The sequence below is a fragment of the Mastacembelus armatus genome, chromosome 22 (assembly GCF_900324485.2).
Source record: "Mastacembelus armatus chromosome 22, fMasArm1.2, whole genome shotgun sequence".
In the NCBI taxonomy this organism is placed as follows: domain Eukaryota; kingdom Metazoa; phylum Chordata; class Actinopteri; order Synbranchiformes; family Mastacembelidae; genus Mastacembelus; species Mastacembelus armatus.
In genome coordinates this window covers 3,010,752-3,029,787 of record NC_046654.1, presented here as the reverse complement: position 1 = coordinate 3,029,787, position 19,036 = coordinate 3,010,752, and the positions used below count along the sequence as shown (strand labels likewise).

Here is a 19,036-nt window from a genome sequence, read left to right as displayed (position 1 = left end):
CACGCTGCAAATCTTCCGTGTGATCGCTGTTTGGAAGCTTCCTCATCCTGTCAGTGACTGCAGAGCTAAAGAGGTTTGCACAGACAAACTTGGGGTTTGTTGAAGACCAGGACCGACCGTGACCCGCTGAAGTTTCTGTTTCTCTATAGCTCGAAATGGCGGAGGCTCTGTCGGCTTTTACTAGGTATCAACATGCAGTTTTCTCTGCAGCAGTGGTGACTTTTACTGTGCTGACTTCCGGAGCACATTTAAAAAAGTATCACAACGTCTTCGTGTCATTACATGTAACTACATGTTAGTTAACTTGCAGGGCAGGAAAGTCATCTGCATTGGTCAGTGTGTCTGTGGTGTTTAAGTTATTCTGGCAGATAATCACTTCATTCAGAGTTTTGCATATTCAAATCTAAATGTTTTAGGTTAAAGTGTCATTGTGCGCAGATAGGGAAGTAGGTTGTTTCCCACCATGGGTGTGATGTGTATTTTCATGCTTCTCTCTGCTTGTTCCTCAGTGTTGTGCCAAGTGGTGCAGGGAATGAAAAGTTCAAGAAAAGTGGCCATGCTGCTTTTTACAGGTGCATTGGACATTTAATATGACTCTTTGCTGTGCACAGTTACTTTCAAATGTGTGTTGCATTAACGCTGTTGTTCATTGTGACTTTGAGGCGCCAGATGCAGGGTCCAAACCTGCAGCACCGAGCCCTTTTGGACACCATGGTCCTCACAGAGAAGGGGGCACGCTTTGAACTGTTGGAGTCGGACACACAGGTCTGAGTGGTAATAAAAATACAAAGCAAAGATCATCGACTTAACTGTTAAATTCACAGAATCAAACCTCATACAACCAAAACTAAACTAAATTAACAGAATCCACTAAAGGTGGATCTACTTTATTTATTTAGTTGTAAGATATCTGAGCTACACCTTTTAATTTTTACTTTGCTCTTTTCACAGACCAAACTGCTTCTTTTATTGTCACCTTGCACAAATGACACTGTACGGATATTAATCGATGAACTCCAGCCCATTAAAACACGCTACAGAGTTCCAGATGTGATAACGGAGGAACCACAGTGTGAACCGTAAGAGCTGCATCAGCATGACTCTTATTAAGACATCTAATGACATAGACAATACACTGTTAAATCCACTCCAAACTGCATACTGGAAAACGTTTTCAGATACTAGTGAGATCCTATTGATTCCACCCTGGTTTGTGGGACTGCTGCAGCTGGACAGTGCCTGCCCTGGTTTCTTGTCTTGCAGGTTGAGAGTGGAGAAACAGACCAAGGAATCTGTCACGCTGACTTGGGCTTTGGGACGTCACCAGGTCCGTGTGTGGCATCTCCCTTTCCGACTGGAGATCCTGTGCGAAGGTGAAGTGATGGTCACATTCAACGCTAAAGGCAGATTGTGGTTTGAAGCCCTAAAGGATCCCCCGAGGTGAGGTTTGTAGGGATGAGTCGTGCAGTCTATGAAAGTCCTCACATGAAGAAATCAATTAAATGGCTTTTCTCTGATTCTTTTTTCTCAGGGGTACAGCTCAGAGCAGTGACGTAAGAACCATCCCTGTTCCACCACAAACAGCCAAACTGCACCGTGACATTACTCTCATATAAAGCTTAATCCCAATCTGTGAAAACATTTGTTCTTTTTGTTACCTTGTTCCACCGACAGCTACAGGGGGACCACACGAGTTTGTTATGGAAGAAGAAGCAGTTTGTGGACGTCAAGGTGAATGGTTGGTGCATGCTCTTTTTAAAAAACAAATTTGTCTATGATTCTGAAGGACAGTTCAACAAAATGACACAAAATAGTTTAGTCTCCTAGCAGTAGTGGCATCTAGACATACCGTGGAGAGGAATGTTGTTGGTGTTTCTCAGGATATTGTGTCTATTCCAAAAACATGTTGTAAACATGTACTAACCATATTTGCACATCGGTTTTCCCGACACAGTGATAGAGAGGACTTTTTAGATTTAAAAGTAGTTTCATGAAAAAAAGCAAAATACACAAACTCTCCACGAATACAGAAATACATAAATAATAAAAGTACTGCTTGTTTATCTCCAGGGCCCAGCAGCATAGGGGCGGACCTCTGTCTGCAAGGGTTCAGTCATGTGTACGGTCTGCCAGAACACGCTGACAGCCTGCAGCTCAGAGACACCAGGTACACACGTGTATTCCAAAATACAAAAGGAACAGAAGGACATCAGTGCACTAAAGATTTATTTGATTACTTTGCTTTTCATCAGTCATAGTGTTACATTTTCAGCTGGTAATCATGTTTTGAATAAATGCCATTTCCCAGAGATGGTGAACCCTATCGGCTGTATAACTTGGACGTGTATGCCTATGGGTTGTACAGCCGCCTCGGCCTGTACGGGTCTGTGCCACTGTTGGTGGCCCACAAGCCCGACAGGACTCTGGGGATATTTTGGCTGAACGCATCTGAGACATTTGTGAACGTACATTACAGCCACACTGACCATCAGGTAACTATTGTTCCAGCCAATAATAATGTGAGGGTGAATTTTCCTTTTCTTGTAGCTTTTTCAACTCCCCCTGGTTGTAGACAGACAATGAAAATGTAGTAAAAACAGGACATTTCTAAAAAAAATAACTCTGCATAAACAGGAAAACATTTTAAATAATTTTAGAAGATTTGCAAAAAATGTACATCCCATAGTAACTCCACTGCCTCACCCAGGATGATCGAACACCCCCAGTGGAGAGGAGGCGGCTGCAGCCTGAGACTGACGTTCACTGGTTGTCAGAGAGCGGCGTGATCGACTGCAGGGTTCTGCTGGGGCCCGGTCCACAGCAGCTCTTTAGCCAATATGCTCAACTGACAGGTGTGTCTGCAGCAAGTGCTCTACTCTGTTATGTTCATGTGCATATCAAAAAAAGCATGGCCTTAAGAATCTATAAAACAAATAACAAAAACAATGTTTTTAGTTTACAGTACCAACCAAATATTTGTCTGTGTGCCTGGAAATGATCCTTCAGTGTGAACATACTTCTTTTCCTCCCTCTGGAAGGGTATCAAGCCCTGCCCCCTCTGTTTGCACTCGGGTACCACCAGTCCCGCTGGAACTACACCGATGAAGCTGACGTGAAGGCTGTGGATGCTGGATTCGATCGCCACAACATCCCCTATGATGTTATCTGGCTGGACATTGAGCACACAGATGGGAAGCGATATTTCACCTGGGATCCTGCACTTTTTCCTGATCCAGCTGGCCTGCAGCAGCACCTGGAGAAGAAGAAAAGGAAGGTCAGTTTCACGCTGAACAGTATTGAAAAGACTATTTCTGTTATTTGTTGTTTATTAACTGTTTTTCCAATGCTTCAGTTGGTTGTTATAAGTGATCCTCACCTCAAAGCTGATCCGGATTGGGCCCTGTACTGTGAGGCCAGAGATGCTGGACATTTTGTGAAGGACAGAGAGGGACGGTTATATCAGGGCTCATGCTGGCCTGGTAATGGTTTTCTTACTATAAAAACACAAAATGGTTTCAAGAAAAATTTACTCTTTAAAAAAAATCTAACTCCTGACCCAACATTCATGTATATTGAATAAAACCAAAGTGAATTCTATGTCTTTTAATAAGATTACTGTATCCTAAATGCTAATCACGTCCTTAAACCTATTTCTTTCTTATGATTCTTAACCTTTTCTAACAGGTGAGTCCTCTTACCTTGATTTCAGCAGTCCAGCCTGTCGAGCCTGGTACTCCAGCTGCTTCAGCCTGAATAAATACAAAGTAAGTGTAAGAAATTATCCACAAATCAATACTGCTGCACATGTGCACCCAGATTTCCCCCAGGATCAATACAGTCCTGCTCTTCTATGTTATTCTGAGAGAACTTGTCTCATGCTCTTTCTTTCTGCACATTCTTGCTGTTGTTGAGGTTTTTATGTCTGATACAGGGATCCACACCATCGTTATTTGTGTGGAATGATATGAATGAGCCGTCTGTGTTCAATGGACCAGAGCTGACAATGCCAAAGGACACAGTGCATTATGGGGGCTGGGAACACCGGGAATTACACAACCTGTACGGTTTTTACCAGGTGAGTGGACTGACTGGATTCAGAACACAATGTTTTTTAATGAAAGGTGTTGACGTGCTATTTGTTTGTTTGTTATAAAACTTATGTGACTTTAACTAGTTACTATCCAGTAGAATATCCACTGGACACCTACACTGCTAAGTGCACAACGTGAGTTACTGTGGCTTGTGTTTCCTGACAGCACATGGCCACAGCAGAGGGGCTGATCACTCGCTCAGCTGGCTCAGAGAGACCATTCGTTCTGTCACGTTCCTTTTTTGCGGGGTCGCAGAGATTTGGTGAGTTATTTAGTCTTAAGACGTTTTCATGTGTTAATGGTTGTAACTGCGTTCTACAAATTTTGTTTGGGATGCAGGAGCAGTGTGGACGGGTGACAACGTGGCCAGCTGGAAGTACCTGAAGATCTCGATTCCTATGCTTCTGTCTCTGAGCGTGGCAGGAATAGTATTCTGTGGAGGTGAGTGCATTGTAGTCCATTAGGTAACGGTTTGTATAAAGTAAGTTAAGTGTGTTGTCCAGAGTCATCGTAACGTGCTGCTCTTCTGTCTGTTGTTTCTGTGTCTCAGCGGATGTCGGGGGGTTTGATCAGGATCCGGAGCCAGAGTTGCTGGTGCGCTGGTACCAGGCAGCCGCACTGCAGCCGTTTTTCCGCGGACACTCCTCAATTTTGACGAAGCGTCGGGAACCATGGTTGTTTGGGGAAGAGGTCACTGTTGCAATCCGCACTGTAATCCAGCAGAGGTACTGTCAGACAACACTGAACCAGACTAACTAACAGGCAGGACCCCGAGTCTTCCAGGGGTAAAGTGTTTGTGCCAAATTTACAACAATTGCAGTTGACTTTTTTTTCCAGCACAGTTTGTTTGGAAAGTGGAAATGATGGTTGATTGAAGAGAAGGTCCTTGGTGCAGATGAGGTTTAATTATGAATGCACAACAAGCAAACTGCTGAGTGTCTCTTCTAACTCAGGTACTGCTTGCTGCCCTATTGGTACACTCTGTTCCACCAGGCTCACACCTCTGGTCTACCTCCACTCAGGTTAGTGTTGCTGCCACCAGCTGCTCAGTGAAAGTACTGCAGCTACAAGTGTTTGTTTCTGAGGCATCACCTTTGAGTTTTTGAGGCACTGGCATCAAAGATGTTACAGAAACAACTGGTTTCTTTAAAACAGACCTCTGTGGGTGGAGTTCCCAAGAGAACAGAGCACCTTCTCTGTGGACGACCAGTATATGATTGGTAAGACATTAACTTTTCGTTATTACGCAGCATACTGTGTAACAGTAGACTGGGTTCTTTAACTGTCTTTGGTTTCCTGCAGGAAGAGCACTGCTCGCCTGTCCTGTAACTGAGCGCGGTGTTCAAGAAGTCAAAGTCTTACTTCCTGGAAGTAGTGAGGTAAATCCACCGCCAGGTAACAAATTTAGACTGCAGACTGCAAATAAAGTTTGGATGTTATATTAAAATTTGTGTCTGTTTTAGATCTGGTATGATATCCACTCTGCAAAGACGTACAAAGGAGGCAGGACCTTGAGTCTTCCAGTTACATTGGACACAGTCAGTGTTTATCACGATTCACAGACCACATACTGTCTGTAGTTTTCATACAAACACAACTCAGAGATTCATTTAATCCTTTTCTAAATCCCACTATTTGATCACCTGGTTTAATAAGGAGAATTCATTATTCTATCTTAGTCATTTTTTGGATTCCAGTTTGGGGTCTAGTGGAGCATTTTGTAAAGGAAGTAAAGTCAAATGTTTTATTATGGATGAAAGTTGATGCTCCAGTGTTTCCTCTGCACAGGTTCCAGTGTTCCAGCGTGCAGGTTCAGTGCTCTGCAGGTCTGTGGGAAGTGGATCCTGCACAGCCGAACTCCAGCAGCTGCCCCTGTCCATCACTGTGGCCCTAAACCCTGAGGTGAGCATTGGGCTTCTGTTCTTATGTCATGTTTCTTATAAAGATCCTTTAGTTCTGAGCCAAGTAAGTTTGTGGTCTTTGCAAAGTAAACATGACTGATTCCACAGTTACTGTCTGTATGTTAGTGTTCAGACCTATCCTTTCTCTCTACAGGGTGCTGCTGACGGGGAGTTGTACCTGGACGATGGCTGCTCCTTCAGCTACCGTGAGAGAAAGGCTTTCTGTGTGCGCAGGTTCAACATGCTGTCAGGACGTCTGCTCTGCCGGTGACTTGCAGTTTCACACCACATCTCAAAAGACCTAAAAAAAAAACAAAACACATTTTTATTATTCTACTTGCTTTTATGTGCAACTGACATTGAAGTTGCTCACCTGAACCTTAAATTCCATAATTTTTGGAAAGAAAATGCTTCACACACAATGATCTGATATCTGGGGTGCTGCCTCCTGCAGACCTGCCAGTGAAGAAGGAGCCTTCGACTGCGACACCATCGTACAGTCGGTCACTGTCCTGGGGGTGAAGAGCAAACCATCCACTGTGGTTGTGCACGTGTCAGGTGAGGATGTCTGTCATTACCGTGACCTTTATCCACAGCTCATACGCAACGAGATGGTTCTGTGTACAAGCCGGACCACGTCATTATCTAGGATGTTGGTACTTTGTTTCTCCTTTGCTGTTCTCAGTAACAATATCAAACACAAGAGTCTGAGTCAACTTTGATCTTTATCACCAGGTACTAAGGACACGTCTGCTGCGTTTCAGTACATGGAGACCTGCTGCACGCTGACAGTGAGCAGCCTGAACCTCAGAGTGGCACAGGACTGGGACATACAGATAGCTTAACTGTCAATGTGTCAGTGACTCTGGATTTCTTGTTCCAGATGTGAGAGATGAAGATAAAATCATCAGAATCGTTAATTGCCACATCTGGTATTTGATTGAAATGAAATGAATTGTTTGATTCTGTGTTTGATTCACATACTGACACACGTGGAGATAGAACTGGAAAAATGCTGCGTTCACCACATCAGAATTATATCTGAATTATTTGACCCACTTTGTTTTTTAAGCCTTTGAAATAAAAAGATTCACTTCTGTTTTGTTAAATACTGTGAATTTTTCTAAACCACCTGAGTCCCTACAGGGACAAACATGATAAACAGAACAATGAGTTGTGTTGTCCAGGTACTGAATATAAATATAAAGCTAATATAAAATATAACATAACATAACATGTTGCTCTCTGTTTATCATGTCATCATAGTTTTGTAAAACCTTCTAACAAACACTCCTGTGCTGTGTGACCTGACCTCATCCCAGAGCAGGTGTTTGCTTAAAACCACGTGAAAGAAAACAGCAGCGAGAGCATGACTGACACTATAACATACTCTTATTTTTCCTAAAAAAGATTATGTTTGAGAGGGAAGTGATATAAAACTTAATTATTTATAGGTAAAAGTAAAATTACTTATAATTTGGTTTAGTTTTATAGCTGCCTATTGCTAAATGAAGCATCCAGCTAGTTTAATATTGTTTTTCAGTATTTTTAATTTTCATGCCAGAAATGACATTACATGTTTTTTCTGCCAGACTTTCATTCATGTCTGAAAATATTTAACTATTCATCTGTGCTGTTTAGGAAAACCCAAAACTTTGAATGGAAGACGAGCAGTGCTAAAAATGGATGATTATCCTGTTCTAGTTATGCTGAGACTGCTCAATGTTGAGCTCCATTGAGAAGAGGTTTAAAGGGGTTGAATGCCTTCTGCTGAGGCAGGGCATCTACAGACCACTCTTTACATGGCCTCTGGTGCAGCCCGCTGGTCTTTGTGTCACCCAACAATGATGGCACCAGAGCACCACAGCCAGGGAGAGATCATTGTTCAGTCCGACCAATGGGAATGCAACAAATAGACGTATATGTGATGTGTGAGTTTCTGTGCATGTGTGCGTGTGTGTGTGTGTGTGTGTGAGTGTGTGTGTGCATGGTAATGCAAAGGTGATGCATATGGAGTGAATGTCTCACCAAGCTTTTGCATCTACTCTATGACGAAGGAGAAGGGGACGTCACCCAAAGAAAGAGCCAATCAGACATTAGCTGTTTGGATTTATGCCAGGGCTTTTAGGCTTGTAGGACTTTAGTACAAGTGGCAAAAGCCAGTTAAAAAAAAAGTCAAGTGAGACGAGATGCCCTATACTCCGTCTGGCTTTTTCTGTGACCGGTTGATCCGGGAACGAGAGAGGAGAGACGGGGAAGGCTCTGTGAACAAACCCCTCCGCTTCAACAACCAGGACTTCAACACCCTGAGACAGGAGTCCCTCCAGAGGAAGAGCCTGTTTGAGGATGACTCTTTCCCAGCCACCGTGGAGTCTCTGGGCTTCAAGGAGCTCGGACACAAGTCCAACAAGGTCAAGAACATCGTCTGGAAGAGGCCCAAGGTAGGAGGGGGGATTGGCGCATGGAGACCCTCGTTGGTAAAATAAAGAGTGGATGGATCACACATGTGGGGGGTGGGACAATATTTTGATACACAGCAACAATCCTGCTTGGGAATAGCAGCATTTTCCATCCTGGTGAGAGATTTTTTTATGAAAACTAATCTATTTGCTGCTGTGGGATTTTACCTGAAGATCCAGCTGCGATTTAGGCCTAAAGGGTTGCAATTTTATTTTCTACCTGTTTACAGGCACAAAATTGACTCAAAATTGACTAAAAATCAAGTTACAGCCCAAAATCACAAGTTTCTCTTTCTTTCTAATCTGTGAAGCATCCAACAGTCTCAGTTTAATAGAAAACCTGCATGATCCTTAACTCGTCTTTGTGTTAATTATTCCCTGCAGGAAATCTGTGAGAACCCTCAGTTCATTGTTGGAGGAGCCAGTAGGACAGACATCTGCCAGGGAGATCTCGGTAAATACATATATACATACGTATATTTTAATATTTTATTTTAACATTCACAGTAGTACAAAGGCTAACATTGATATCATCTTTATTTTGTTGAATTGAGATTTAAAGGAGGGATTTAATTTGGGATTAATAGTTTAAATATTTGAGATGGATTATTTCATTGAATATTGGCCCAATTTAAAGAGTTAAAGTTCCAAGAACAACAGGAAGGAAAAGACAGACAGAAACACTTTTCTGTCATTGTTTGTTTGGCACGTTCATTATTTCTGTTTGTTCCTGAAACTGTCTGACTGAAGCAAACATGCAGGTTGGAAAAAGACATTACTGCACAGTGTTTTCTTTGTATTAGAAACACCTGTTAGGATCCTGCAGACAGTACGCTGGGATGTGTGAGAACAGGTAGGAGCTGTGTGTACTCTATCAAACCACTCTAACTGGATCCCCTGCACACGGCCTCCCTGCCTGCAGGCCTCCCCGTATTGTGTTTACTCTTTTGGAAGGGAATCCAACCAGCAGCACTTCTCATTGTTTCCTGGTTCAGACTGCAAATAAAGAGAACCAAAGGGACAAAGGTCCTGGCAGATGCTGTTAACCATTCCCTGTTGAAAAATGTACATTGTTCCCAGGCCGACAGCGAACGCCGTGTCTCACACCTGGACAATCAGAAAACACAAACATCAGCACTCAGTGTCTTTTCTGATGTTCCTGTCCACCTTTGCTTAGATTTTCTTTACCTTGGCAGCTGTTTTCTTGTTGAACAGAAAAAAGGCAAAACATTTCCAACTAAATCAGGTTTTCCTCACTCTTCAAACGCAACAAGGAGACATTTTGAAATCATTTAAAATCACGAGAGAAGATAAAATCACTGTGGTGCGTGTTGCTATTTGTCATATATGAGGATGAGATGATAATGAAAGTTGCTCTGCTATAATAAAAGGCTTGAGGTGATTTGAATGAGATGACTGTGTGTGCTCAGGTGACTGCTGGCTGCTGGCTGCCATTGCCTGTCTCACCCTGAATGAGAAGCTTCTCTACCGTGTTGTCCCTCAGGAGCAAAGCTTCTCAGAGGGCTACGCCGGCATCTTCCACTTCCAGGTCAGAAACAGCCTTCTGGATTCCATGTATCCCCACAGTGTCCTCAGGGTAACAGTTGATACTAGCAGCTATTTTCTCCCTTTTCTGAAGAAGAAGAGGAAATAACCATGATGAAGTGACATTAATAGGAAACTCGCTGGCTTCTCGTCCTTGTAGTATTTGATCCTCAGGATCATTTCTCCTCCCTGACCTTCTTCTGTTCCTCAGTTCTGGCGTTATGGCGACTGGGTCGATGTCATCATTGACGACCGCATACCAACCTTCAACAACCAGCTGGTCTTCACCAAGTCTGCTGAGAGGAATGAGTTCTGGAGCGCGTTGCTGGAGAAGGCCTACGCCAAGTGAGTTAACAGATAACAGCAGCACAAACAATATAACAACAGGACAAAAAGTAAGAAAGCAGCACGGACTTATCATAAGATGAATACATGTCTAAATGAATGAACTAAACATCCAGATGTAACTAAAACATCTGCCCTCTTCCCTGTCCAGGCTGCATGGCTCCTACGAGGCCCTGAAGGGTGGAAACACCACTGAGGCCATGGAGGATTTCACCGGTGGAGTCACCGAGTTCTACGAGATGAAGGAAGCTCCCAAAGAGCTCTACAAGATCATGAAGAAAGCTCTGGAGAGAGGCTCCCTCATGGGCTGCTCCATTGACGTGAGTCAGACATTTTTATCTCAGTGAGTACACATCAACCTCTGGAGGTCAGCAAAAACAAGATGCTCAGCTGGACCTGGATCAGTCAAACCCTGCTGCAAACATCTTGTGCCAATCTGAAAGAAATGTTGTGGAAAATATTGAAATATTCACAAATTTATTTTAATGTAAGTTGTTTTGTTTGTTTGTTTGTTGCTAACTAAGTTCTGCTCCTTGTTTCCAGTCCTTAATGCCATGCTACATGTTGTGTGTATCTGCAGTCTCTGGTTCCTGCTCGCTTTGAGACCCGTACTGTGACGGGACTTGTGAAGGGTCATGCCTACTCTGTGACGGCAGTGGAAGAGGTAAATTCGACCGCTCTCTGTGCTCCAATGCCATTTTTGTGCAGGACATAACGTGAGGGGTGGTTTTGACAGTTTGGGGTGGACTCATGGACATTTTTGTCAGTAAATGCTATTGGTTGCTTTTGTGATTGACTGTGAATAATTGACTGGGATTGATTGACAACTTCTCCAGAAGTCCAAGATGGCAGACAAACGACGATGCAGTAAATACTCCAGGGGAAGGGTAGATATGATTTCACAGTTGCAGGAATTTGCACTCACCAAATATTAAAACATGCAGCTCTATAGTTTGAACCCTGTGTGTTTTGGCATTGATGTATTTGCCATAGTAAATCCTGCTGAATAGGAAAACTGTCATGTGTAATGGTCCTGCAGAGGAGCAGAGTAAGACCAGTAAGGCCAGTGTTAGGGGGATACTCAGTCTGAGGTCCTGGTTCCTGCAGTAACATGTCCAGAACTTTAAAACAGGACAAGACAATACAAGTACATGTGGAATGTAAAGTTAAAATCTCCTGTTTTCCTGTAGTGTAGACCGTCTCAGCACAAGGACTCTAAAGTTCGTCTGGTGCGTCTCAGGAACCCGTGGGGTCAAGTGGAATGGAACGGCCCCTGGAGTGACAAGTGAGGCGTTTCTAACCATCTTTACCCATAAGTCTTTTCTTTCCAGACATACGTTTGTGTTGCATTGGAGCTGGACTGAGATGACGGTTTAATTGTGTGTCTCAGCTTGTAATGTTCCAGTTTTTCTGCTCTGTGGCAGCTCCAAGGAGTGGGCCACGCTGTCTAAGGCTGAAAAAGAGAAGCTGCAGCACCAGAGCGCAGAGGACGGAGAGTTTTGGTGAGTGTGAACTGTGGATTCATCGTGTTTGTTTTTATGTGGCTGTTGTTGATCGATGAAAGAAGAAAAACAAAAAGCCTTAGACGTCATTTAAGAGAAAAATATTAATTCAGTTATTGAAGAACAAGCATTGAATCAGCTACTGTTGCTGCCTCCAGTTTGGGTGTTGCTGAGTTTTTAATGGGAGCTGTTCTCAGATGCTGAGATTTTAGTCACATATCTATCCTGACCCAATCTCTGCACCTGCCATCCAGGATGTCATTTGAGGATTTCAAGAAGAACTACACCAAGATTGAGATCTGCAACCTCACCCCTGACGCCCTGGAGGACGATAAGATCCACAAGTGGACGGTCTCTGTGAACGAGGGCCGCTGGGTGAGAGGCTGCTCTGCCGGAGGCTGCAGGAACTACCCAGGTATACTGCTGTTTCATAGAGATGTGTATGCTCACAAACAGGAGAGCAGGGTCACACTGGCTGGTCACTTTTTCACTGTGTATATTCCAAAATGATCATTTTTAGTTATTTTTTAGAAAAAAAAGAACATTGCTAAAATGTTACACCTCTTTCTTTTGTCATGTCTGTGATACAATGAGCCACAGTGTCTCAACATTTAAAAGATCATGATGTAGGAACATAGAGGAGGACAGTAACCCTAAATTGTAAAAGGACATTTACGACTCACTAAATGTCGTGCAGACACTTTCTGGACCAACCCTCAGTACCGCCTTCGTTTGCTGGAGGAGGACGATGACCCTGAGGACATGGAGGCGGGCTGCACCTTCGTGGTGGCTCTGATGCAGAAGAACAGGCGGAAAGAGCGCAAGATGGGAGCAAACCTCTTCACCATCGGATTTGCTATTTATGAGGTGTCAGAAACAGAAAAAGTCATGTTAACAACATAAGAACAATAAAGGTTTGGTTTTAAATTGCACCTGAAAATGACCCAAACACTAATGTTACCTCTGTTTCTTTACAGGTGCCAAAGGAGGTAAGGAAGGTGTCAACAAAATGTTTGGTTTCCAGTTGTTATTATCATCACCAGTTTGACCTCACCCATCCTTGTGGCTCCCCCTTCCAGATGCATGGGAACAAGCAGCACATGCAGAAGGACTTCTTCCTGTTCAACTCCTCCAAGGTGCGCTGCAAGTCCTACATCAACCTGCGTGAGGTGACCCAGCGCTTCCGCCTGAGCCCCGGAGAGTACGTTATCGTTCCCTCCACGTACGAACCGCACCAGGAGGGGGAGTTCATCCTGCGGGTCTTCTCTGAAAAGAAGAACACCTCAGAGTGAGTGGGTGACAGAGATCAGGGTGTGCTGCATGAGGAGGTACACAGAATAGTCTTCCAGCTGCTGGAATAATGTAAAGTCCAGTTAGATATGTTTGTTAGTAGATTTTTTATTTCTTGTCTCTTATCAGGGCTGGGTATAGTAGCACAACATCTGAACCACAATGGTTCATGACATTAATAGATTTAAAAGGTCTCACAGGTTTAACAAAACATTCAAATGTTTGCAGTGTTAATGTGTTTTTCCTCAGGATGGAAATCCTAATAAAACCATGTTGTTATTTCCACCTCACAAGGAGCTGCAGCAACTAATGACATTGATTTAACATATTGTATATCATGTAAAGGAAAGAAAAGCAGCACATCCCCACATCTGTCAACGTGGAACCAGCAAATATTCAACATTTTTGCTTAAAAAAAAACCTCAAAATGACTCAAAGTAGAGATGAATCAATTCTAAATACTTTCCAGCACCATGTCCACACTTCCTGTTTGAATTAAAACGTGTCCATTCCTAATGCAGTAAAATAGAAATGTTAAGTGTTGCAGGTCTTTGTGAGGTCGGACAGATTTTCTTGTATATTTCTTTAACACTATAAAAATCCCAAAATGAATATTATAGAACCCTATGAAAAACAGAGAGATTTCTACAATACCCAGCCCTGCTTGTTAATATTTAAAGTAGCAGCAGGATTGATTTAACCTGCAGTGCAGGTTTGTGTGTTTGTCAATGAGGGTGGGGTTCTTCGGGTGCTTTGGGGGTGGGACACAAACTAACTCAGAACAAACCATTTTAACGGTGATTTAATTTGTAGAGCTGGAAGAAATCGGCCCCAGTTCGAAGCTGTTATGGAATCTTTTTTAGGACAAGCGACAGATTTGGGAATGATGCGGTAAACTTTCAAAGTTATTCAATACTGCATCTTCAAGCCTCAACAAACATCCAGCCCCCTGCTGCCCTGTAGGACCAGACGGCACACACAGCCGCCTGCACGCTGACGGACCAGGACCTGCTGAGAATCAGGCTGTGGGATGGATGTGCACAGCAAACACGTCCCTGTGATGGGCTCTGAATGACCAGATTTGGTTTTAGATCATATATTGGTCTTCTTTTGCAAATGATGGAGGGGTAGTACCAGTAGAGTTAACCTACATTAATATAAGATGGGAGTAGACTGTCATATAGAAATCTGTTGACAGCTTCTGGTGCGCTATGTACGTTAGAATTATGAAAACCATTATAAATACATGTTAACCCCAGGTTTAGGCTGCTTGTTGATATTAAAAGGTAAACTCAAGAGGACGATGCCCAGAAATCAAGAGAAAATACTCTTGACTGGAGGAAACAACAGGTGGTGCTGGACTAACACATTTTATTCACAGCTTCATTCAAGACTTTGTGAAATCATTTTAACACTTTAGCTCAATGTGGTTATGGGACTATAGGCCTTTCAAGACTGTGTAGCGTATTTGATTATTTGTTTAATATTTGATGAGAATAAGATTATTGGCTGTTGTTAAAAGATATTTACACAGATGAGATGATGTTGTCACCATGGTGACTGCTGTTTGTTCATCTTCATCCAGGGAGATAGAGAACAGGATCGAGGCCGACCATCCAGTGGTGAGAGTCTTTCCTTCTTTTTGGGAGTTTGGATGATTAATTCAAGACAAGAAGCACAGAAAAGCCGCAGAAAAAAGCCCAATGCTGTTGTCATACACTGCCAACCATGTGTGAATGCTAGAATGCAATCAACAGTATTAGTAAAAATCCAAAATGAGGCTAACATCACTATAATGTATGTGACCGCTAATAAGAAAACTCGATCTCCACAACGTTTCTGTATCTTCTGTGTCTTTACCTCTTTGTGCTCGGTGATGCCTCAGCCGGCTCCGGCCTCAGCGGGGGAAGAGAGCGAGGAGGATCAGCAGTTTCGTACTATTTTTCAGGAGATAGCTGGAGATGTGAGTACAAAGAGTACAGGAAGATGAGCAGACAGAAGCTGCTCCTGGTTCTCAGCATGCAGGACGTCATGGAGCAGGTCTTTTTGAATCAGTTTTCCTGTGTTTACAAGGTCAGACTGTTAGCAGATATGTCACTGATGGAACATGAGGAAATCCAAGTAACTCACATTTAGATATTACAACTGGTATTAGACAGCATGAATGAATTCATAACCAAATGATATGTGTTGTATGTGAATATGTTTATCAGCAGGATATGAATTAAGACAAATCTGCTCTGTCTTCTTTTCCTCCCTGGTCTCCACCACAGGACATGGAAATCACAGCCAACGAGCTGAAAAATGTTCTCAACAGAGTGATCACCAAACGTGAGTCGGGTCTAATGAGATCGACTGTGCAGCTTCACAGTCTCTCTCACAGTTTCTCTCTCTTCAGTGACCTCAAAGACTTTAGCTGCTTTCTATTATTTTAAAAGGCAGGAGTGCTGTTGTGAACATGCTACTGAGGCACGGACATGATGGGGATAAAGGGAGTTTTGAGAGACCGAGATCTCAGCACAGATTAACAGTCTGTCTCTTTATTCCCTGCAGATAAGGACCTGAACACAGAGGGCTTCAGCCTGGAGAGCTGCAGGAGCATGATTGCTCTGATGGACGTATCCTTTGTATCGAGTGCATCGGGCTGGCTGTGTTTATAGGAGGCACAGCCTGCCGAGACCCATTGCAGGGTCTGTGACGGGCGCTCCGGCCTAGGGCTCCTTTCACAACACAGGTTTCAGTATGAGTCTCACCTCGGGCCTCCAGTGGTCTTACTCAGACTTCTTGTCTCTGCCAGGCAGCTGCGTGTTTCCGTACATCTGGGGTAACAACAGGCAGAATGATTCAGTAGAAAATAACTCTACTAATAAATCTACACAAACCACTTTGCTGTCACAGTGTTTCTTGATATGGTCCCAGAAACACAGAACAAAACTTTTAATGTAAGAGAACGTTAATGTTATTTTACTGCTCGAACATGACGCTGAACTGATGTTTTTACCTGAAGTGTCAGTTTTAGGCTCATCTGGGTTTATAACATCCTGAGGCCAGTTGTTTTCTCAGATGGATTTTTTTTTGCAGTCTTGGTCTTAACTGCTTCTGTTCAGATGAATGGGACAGGCAGACTCAATCTTCAGGAGTTCAGACACCTGTGGAACAAGATCAAACAGTGGCAGGTGGGAATGCACCTTCCCTCTCTCATTTTGGATCTGTCCCTCATGTCTTTCTCATTTTAGCATTCTGGATTTAAAATACAGTATAAACCTGCAGGTAAATGTAATATTTCAAAACATTATCAACTTCACATTTGCTCTCTCCCAGGGAATCTTTAAACATTACAACGCAGACCAGTCTGGTAGCATCAACAGTTATGAAATGAGGAACGCTGTCAATGATGCAGGTACAGAACAATCTGATTCTTTCAGCTCATCTATTTTACAAAACGATGCTCTAGCTATTAAAAATGCCCATGCAGATATTTGGGGGTGTATTTGTTCAGGTGATGTGATAGCTGTGTCTTTGATCTCCGCTACTGTAAAATGACAGTGGAGCTGACAAAATATTCATTTGAGAAACACTGGACATTATCTAGAGTAACTTTCACAGAACCTCAAGAAACCAAAGCTAACTCACAGGGTTTGGCCTCATCACAGGTTAACTGCTGGGATCTCTTTCCTTCTTAATCTCTGTGAGACCAATAGTTGTGTTGTGCAGAGGGAGTGTTGGTGTACAACAAATAGACCAGTTTAACTACTGGACTAAACTATTTGATGGCAAGTGAAGAGAAACAACCCACCATCCTCACTTTAAGACATGAAGGTCTGTGAGCCCAGAAAAGAAAAAGTTCTTTAAGTGCAGCTACAAAAACCATGAAACACTGAGAAGAAAGTCAGGAAAGGAAGAGCGAGAGTTCCCTCTGCTGCTGAGGAGAAGTTCTTTAGAGTGACCAGCCTCAGAACATGATCTGCTCAGAGGAGACTGAGGATCAGGACTTCATGGTCAAACTGCTGCAGAAGAACCACAACAAGGAATGGACATCAGATGGGTGGAAATCTGTACTTTGATCTGATGGTCTGGTTCCTGTAACATCTGTCTTCAGTGTTAATCCACAGACAAAATGAAATAATACATTTGACGGCCGCTGTGCATCAGTTTGGCGATATGCTACACATACACGTGAAAAGCACTGAATCGTAACATGAGCTTGAACTCATCCTCTAAATGTTCTTGTCACTGTACAGTCATGTGTCATGTGTCCCGCTCAGGCTTCCGTCTCAACAACCAGCTGTATGACATCATCACCATGCGTTACGCAAACGAGAACATGAACATCGACTTCGACAGCTTCATCAGCTGTCTGGTTCGACTCGAAGCCATGTTCAGTAAGTCAGCGCTGCTTCTCTGCTGCAGCAGACACTTGCACACTTCAACCCCTCCAGCCTTACATCTGCTGTCAGCCTTGATCCCACAGCAGGGCCACAACACTTCAGCTCAAAGTTTTGTTTTAGATTCACAGAGTTTTAAATTCTGGTGTCTGGTATGTTCTTGTGTTCTTAGATAATGTGAATATTCATGTGATGTTTTTTCCCTGCAGGGGCTTTCCAGGCCTTCGACAAGGACGGAGATGGTACAATCAGACTCAGTGTCCTGGAGGTAAGAGCTGCAGAAACACTACAGGTGTGATTGGACTCACTCATATCCACATCTGGCAACTTGTCTACATGGCCTTTGCAGGGTGTTAACTGATGATCAAATGAAATTGGCTGAGCTGAATCTGTTTTCCCAAATGTGAATTCAGTAAAAATGGCTGCTGTGACAGGCTGCACAAACCAGATTTACTGAATATTTCCCATCTCCATGTGCAGTGGCTCCAGTTGACCATGTATGCCTAGAAAGGCCCATCCCCCCAGGTGAGCTCCACTCCACACGAGGACCAGACCTGTCAGCCTTTACCTCAATATTCAGTGTGCCTGACCGCCGTTAGCACACATCCACCTCACCTCACCTCCACCCCCAGCCTTCCTGCCCTCAGTACCTTCAAAATGTTCAACCTGCTTCATCCATTTTCTTTCCCATCTGTGTCTACAGTAGGTCTCAGGCCTTTTGCATTTCATTGTCTGCACCCTCTTGTTATCATCAGTCATCAGCTTTGATTTGTTTTAAGGACACCCTGTTACTTTTCTCAGGCATCAAACACACAGTCAACCTCTTTTTTCCTGTCACAGTCTCTCCCAGTAATCGATTTCTGGACTGGTTTATTGTATTAATGAATGATATCTGCTCCTTAGTCACCTCATGTTTGCTTCTGGTATTAAACTGAGCAGAAAGGGCATTTTTCTGTATCCATTCAGTGAACCAGGCTCTCTGGTGGACAGTGGGAGTCTCTCCCATCTGTTACATTTCTGATAATACAACCAACAATTTATCCAGGATTTCTCTGCCTCCTACCCTGTTTCTATTCATTTATTTTTGTTATCTGATAATCCTGCTGGATTTGTTCTGGGGTCCTAGAACTGGTCACATTTTCGGATACGAGTCATCTTCTGTGCTCTAACCCTACAATCAGCGCTCCCTGGTGGACAAACTCAGGCATAACCCCCCCCATCCCTGACATCCCTCCAGTCTGCCAGCCATTCAGCCCTGCAAGTGGACAGATAAGATTCAAGAGCAAAACTGTGGAGCAGACAGGTTTTCTTCCTTAACCATGATGTTTAAGGTTCAGATACGGTTTTGAAAGGATATGGCTAACTGCAGTTTTTTGTGGTTTTCCTATTAAGGCTTTGGTCAAATGAGTGTCCTGCATTTTTTAACCAAATAAATAAATAAATGTGTAGTTTAACTGTGTTACCAGTAGACTGATATGAAACTGGAATTTGTGACATTAATATGTGCTTCAGATTTTG

General features: G+C 43.2%; 2 protein-coding genes and 2 long non-coding RNA genes across 5 annotated transcripts; 2 read left to right on the top strand and 2 right to left on the bottom strand.

The window, feature by feature from the left end:
- Positions 1-7: 7 nt before the first annotated feature.
- On the top strand, positions 8-7,101 carry ganc (glucosidase, alpha; neutral C). Its single transcript, XM_026326054.2, has 25 exons — positions 8-184; positions 510-572; positions 663-765; positions 952-1,079; positions 1,264-1,440; positions 1,532-1,553; positions 1,675-1,738; positions 2,071-2,167; positions 2,309-2,492; positions 2,708-2,852; positions 3,039-3,274; positions 3,353-3,479; positions 3,685-3,764; positions 3,932-4,075; positions 4,257-4,353; positions 4,431-4,532; positions 4,642-4,816; positions 5,045-5,113; positions 5,247-5,311; positions 5,394-5,470; positions 5,555-5,629; positions 5,880-5,993; positions 6,147-6,259; positions 6,447-6,550; positions 6,728-7,101. Exons 1-25 carry the CDS (start codon positions 156-158, stop codon positions 6,835-6,837), a joined length of 2,700 nt encoding a protein of 899 aa, XP_026181839.1. The 5' UTR covers positions 8-155; the 3' UTR covers positions 6,838-7,101.
- LOC113141767 (uncharacterized) lies at positions 2,210-10,573 on the bottom strand. Its single transcript, XR_003296817.2, has 7 exons — positions 10,191-10,573; positions 9,919-10,084; positions 6,171-6,293; positions 3,699-3,749; positions 3,377-3,494; positions 3,018-3,253; positions 2,210-2,922 (listed from the first exon to the last, which is right to left on the bottom strand). It is a non-coding gene; the product is annotated as an uncharacterized LOC113141767 (long non-coding RNA).
- capn3a (calpain 3a, (p94)) lies at positions 8,182-18,972 on the top strand. Of its 2 annotated transcripts, XM_026326175.1 has the most exons (21): positions 8,182-8,433; positions 8,836-8,905; positions 9,882-10,000; positions 10,208-10,341; positions 10,493-10,661; positions 10,922-11,005; positions 11,532-11,626; positions 11,766-11,843; positions 12,098-12,258; positions 12,541-12,710; positions 12,821-12,832; positions 12,923-13,131; positions 14,719-14,755; positions 15,019-15,096; positions 15,407-15,464; positions 15,687-15,751; positions 16,241-16,309; positions 16,455-16,533; positions 17,399-17,515; positions 17,728-17,786; positions 17,999-18,972. In XM_026326175.1, the coding sequence occupies exons 1-21, from the start codon at positions 8,182-8,184 to the stop codon at positions 18,023-18,025; spliced, it is 2,142 nt and encodes a 713-aa protein (XP_026181960.1). In that variant the 3' UTR covers positions 18,026-18,972. The 2 variants fall into 2 exon arrangements, with proteins under 2 accessions (XP_026181960.1, XP_026182041.1); XM_026326256.2 differs by lacking the exon at positions 9,882-10,000 and having other exon boundaries at positions 8,256-8,433.
- Positions 15,658-16,269, bottom strand: LOC113141810 (uncharacterized). Its single transcript, XR_003296828.1, has 2 exons — positions 16,135-16,269; positions 15,658-15,952 (listed from the first exon to the last, which is right to left on the bottom strand). It is a non-coding gene; the product is annotated as an uncharacterized LOC113141810 (long non-coding RNA).
- Positions 18,973-19,036: the final 64 nt, after the last annotated feature.

Coding starts and splice junctions, on each gene's coding strand:
- capn3a (XM_026326175.1), top strand. CDS start 8,182: ATGCCCTATACTCCGTCTGGCTTTTTCTGTGACCGGTTGATCCGGGAA. Junction 10,001..10,207: donor CCGGCATCTTCCACTTCCAG/GTCAGAAACAGC, acceptor TCTGTTCCTCAG/TTCTGGCGTTATGGCGACTG. Junction 11,006..11,531: donor CTGTGACGGCAGTGGAAGAG/GTAAATTCGACC, acceptor GTTTTCCTGTAG/TGTAGACCGTCTCAGCACAA.
- ganc (XM_026326054.2), top strand. CDS start 156: ATGGCGGAGGCTCTGTCGGCTTTTACTAG. Junction 2,853..3,038: donor CCAATATGCTCAACTGACAG/GTGTGTCTGCAG, acceptor TCCCTCTGGAAG/GGTATCAAGCCCTGCCCCCT. Junction 3,275..3,352: donor TGGAGAAGAAGAAAAGGAAG/GTCAGTTTCACG, acceptor CCAATGCTTCAG/TTGGTTGTTATAAGTGATCC.